This window comes from Mizuhopecten yessoensis, unplaced genomic scaffold, assembly GCF_002113885.1.
Source record: "Mizuhopecten yessoensis strain PY_sf001 unplaced genomic scaffold, ASM211388v2 scaffold1461, whole genome shotgun sequence".
NCBI classification, from domain to species: Eukaryota; Metazoa; Mollusca; class Bivalvia; order Pectinida; family Pectinidae; genus Mizuhopecten; species Mizuhopecten yessoensis.
The window spans coordinates 381,288-385,040 of record NW_018404058.1 but is presented as its reverse complement, the minus strand read 5'-3'; the positions used below and the strand labels follow the sequence as shown (position 1 = coordinate 385,040).

General features: G+C 36.9%; 1 protein-coding gene across 1 annotated transcript in view; it reads left to right on the top strand.

The window, feature by feature from the left end:
• The window catches only part of LOC110462462 (carboxypeptidase B-like), a 22,140-nt gene extending 19,306 nt beyond the window's left edge, over positions 1-2,834 (top strand). Inside the window, exons 11-12 of the mRNA XM_021516419.1 lie at positions 1,810-1,894; positions 2,404-2,834. Of these exons, the coding sequence (XP_021372094.1) occupies positions 1,810-1,894; positions 2,404-2,588 (270 nt within the window). The 3' untranslated portion in view covers positions 2,589-2,834. The remainder of the gene's footprint in view (positions 1-1,809; positions 1,895-2,403) is intronic.
• The last annotated feature ends 919 nt before the right edge of the window (positions 2,835-3,753 follow it).

Sequence of the window (3,753 nt, the reverse complement as noted above, 5' to 3'; positions counted from 1 at the left end):
CGTCACATGTCAGTAACGTAGCTACACAATGTAGTATAATGTCTGACGTCACATATCAGTAACGTAGCTACACAATGTAGTATAATGTCTGACGTCACATGTCAGTAACGTAGATACACAATGTAGTATAATGTCTGCCGTCACATGTCAGTAACGTAGCTACACAATGTAGTATACTGTCTGACGTCATGGTATTCGCCTTATAACGTTTTTCAAATAACTAAAATTGGGTTTTTTTTCAATCAAGACTTTACGAGTGTCATCCCTTAAGGTCGGGGATCGAGAAAACAATACACCTGCTGTTATCGTAAGAGGCGACTGACGCGGGTGAACCTCTGCAGAAGTGGGGATTTGCTTTTTTGTTCTCTACTTGGGGACAAAAATGACCAAAATAAATCTGCTGATTGCAATATTTGGAATTTTTGTATATCTCTCTACTTTTAACTACATTTTATTTCCTAGCGCCTTGCTTGGTAATGCCTCACTTTTGGCTTTAATGTTGAACATTTGCCCAGGTAAGGAAGGCAATTGGTTCTGTCCCCAGGCCGGGGCATATCAAAGTCCTTAGAAATGGAAGTTGTTATTCCCTGCTTAACGAACTGATTCACCCGTTGTAAGTATACTGTGATCGGGTGGATTAATAGCTTGGTGCCTTCGACATGGTTTTTCAGTGTGAAAGCACTATGAAGTCGGCAGCAGATCCGCACTATCACAAGGAGGCAAATACACCAACATACCTGTCTCGGCGCACACACACGCATGCACGCTTACACAACACACATGGGGGCAATATAAATAAATATATATAAATATATAGAGGATCTTACATGAGTGTCCATGTCATATTGAATTTATTAAACAAGTTCAATAATTTGATGTGACACGAGCATTTAGGCTAAGGCTCGTGCCATATCAAATTATTGAACTTGTTTAATCAATTCAATATGATATGGACACTGATGTGAGATTCTATTTATAACATAACATTCATAATTTGAAAAAAATAAACACAACTTTGTATTATCAGCTGACTCTATATAGGTCAAAACCAAAGTACTCCGATCATAGTATCGTTGTTCGCGCAATGCAAAGTAGTTCCAGATTTGTAAATTTAAAAAATGAACAGTTTTACATGCAAAGAAAATAACAATGCCAAATTAAATATTTCCAATTCATTTAATAACCCAGACATTTAAATATATCAGAAAAATCGCACTTAATAGAGTTCACAATTTTGTGACGTCACGCCTCATATGTCGTTTCAAGCAGTGGCAGCAGGCCTACTGAGAGTCACTGTCACTTTCAACGATGGCCTTTCGGATAAGTTTTTGTTGTGGTTATGATTTACCACCTTGGTAAATATTAATTTACATAATAATTTTGACCAATCACAGCACCTTAAGGTTTTGATACACGTGTGTATTACCATATTTAAGACATGGTCATATGACATAGTAAAATGGGTCAGTTACATGTATGTGATAAATATATATATATTGAATGACCCTAGCTGGCAACTTTTGCATGCGAGCTATATTAGTGTATACATAACACTCTTGAAAATAAGCTAATTATTCCTTTCTGCCAAAGATATGTCAAAAACAAAAGAAAAGAAAAACAAACTAAACTAGCAGATTGTTTTCGTTTTTTTTTTTAATAAGGCAAGAATACTTAAAAAAAAGTGCACTGACGCCACTCAGTTTTCAATAAATACAATTGTTTCTTACCTGAAAACAGATGCAAGAAAGCAACTGGTGCCAAGATGATAAGTTGGACTAATGTTTTTCGTTTGAATATTTGTTATTTTAGACGATTGCGGGAAACATTGCCAAAACTGCACTGGGAAGTGTTAATGGTACTGTTTACGAGGTGGGATCTTCAACACAGGTTTTGTGTATGTATGCCTTTTACACCTTAATGCCTTCATTCAAACTTTTGACTATGTTTACAACCCAGGCACAACATTCAAAAATAAATATAATAACAAGGGATTATTTGGCGACCACCATTGTACCATGTTTTTAAATATAACTGATCTTTTATCTGTTGGATTGAGTCATGTTAACAGTAAATACACCTTCTGGTAACTTTTGATCAAAGCTTCCCTCTGCTGTGTATGCCATTATTTGTTCAAAGTTTGACTTATTGATAGGTACATTACTTAATGAGTAACAAGGGGAACCTATATTTGAGACAGATCTGTCTAGTAGGCTACTTCTTGGGAAATAGTGATCGGAAAATCTGAGACTTTCATGAAGTGAATAGAAAGAACCGTTCAGGTTGGTCAATACCAAAAGTGTAAAGACGTATCCACATTTATATTGTTTGCACAATTATATTGTTTGCGAATACATTCACTATTTGAAATTGATTATGGTTAGTTTTTTTCTCCTTCTTTTTTAGATTCTGCAGCTGGAGGGTCAGATGACTGGGCTAAAGGCGGGGCCAATATTAAGTTCTCATACACATTAGAACTGAGGGATACGGGACGTTATGGTTTCGTCCTTCCTGTGTCTTATATCGAGCGCACTGTCATAGAGACATGGGCAGGGGTCCGAGCTATGGCCGATCACATTTTTGGATTTTAAAGATGCGGCTGCCGAGTTCTTGTCTGCGTTTCCTCTTAACTTTCGACTAGGCTGACAAGCAATACACATTGAAGTATGTGTTGCGGACATCCCGAAATTTCGCGACTTGAAATATTGAGTTGAGAGTTAAGAAAACAATGCTAGCTTAATGTATGCATCGGTCACGTGGAGTGTTAAAGGAAACTAAGACATGTGGAACAGGATAGGAGGAACTGAGTTAACTTTATGTTGAAATAAAAAAATTAGACATAACTTTTTGTTGATTATTCATTTCAGTTGCAGTATCGATTTTTCATTCAACTTCTTTTGTATACCCGAATCCTAGTAATACCAATGTGGAGTTATTCCAACCAAGTTATGCTTGTCTTCTCCTTAATTTCTTTCAGAATTATGACGCGCGACGTTTCATTGTAGACATGATTTATTATGTATAGTGTAACAACCTTGATACCGAGTATTATACCTTGATAACGAGTATTAGACCTTGATAACGAGTATTATACCTTGACACCGAGTATTATACCTTGATAACGAGTATTATACCTTGATAACGAGTATTAGACCTTGACACCGAGTATTGATCCTTGATACCGAGTATTAGACCTTGACACCTAGTATTGATCCTTGATACCGAGTATTAGACCTTGACACCTAGTATTGATCCTTGACACCGAGTATTGATCCTTGACACCGAGTATTAGACCTTGATAACGTGTATTAGACCTAGATAACGAGTATTAGACCTAGATACCGATTATTGGACCTTGATAACGAGTATTAGACCTAGATAACGAGTATTAGACCTAGATAACGAGTATTGGACCTAGATACCGATTATTGGACCTAGATAACAGGTATTAGACCTAGATACCGATTATTGGACCTAGATAACGAGTATTAGACCTAGATACCGATTATTGGACCTAGATACCGATTATTGGACCTTGACACCTAGTATTGATCCTTGACACCGAATATTAGACCTAGATACCCATTATTGGACCTTGACACCTAGTATTGATCCTTGACACCGAGTATTAGACCTTGATAACGAGTATTGGACCTTGACACCTAGTATGGATCCTTGAAACCGAATATTAGACCTAGATACCGATTATTGGACCTTGACACCTAGTATTGATCCTTGACACCGAGTATTAGACCT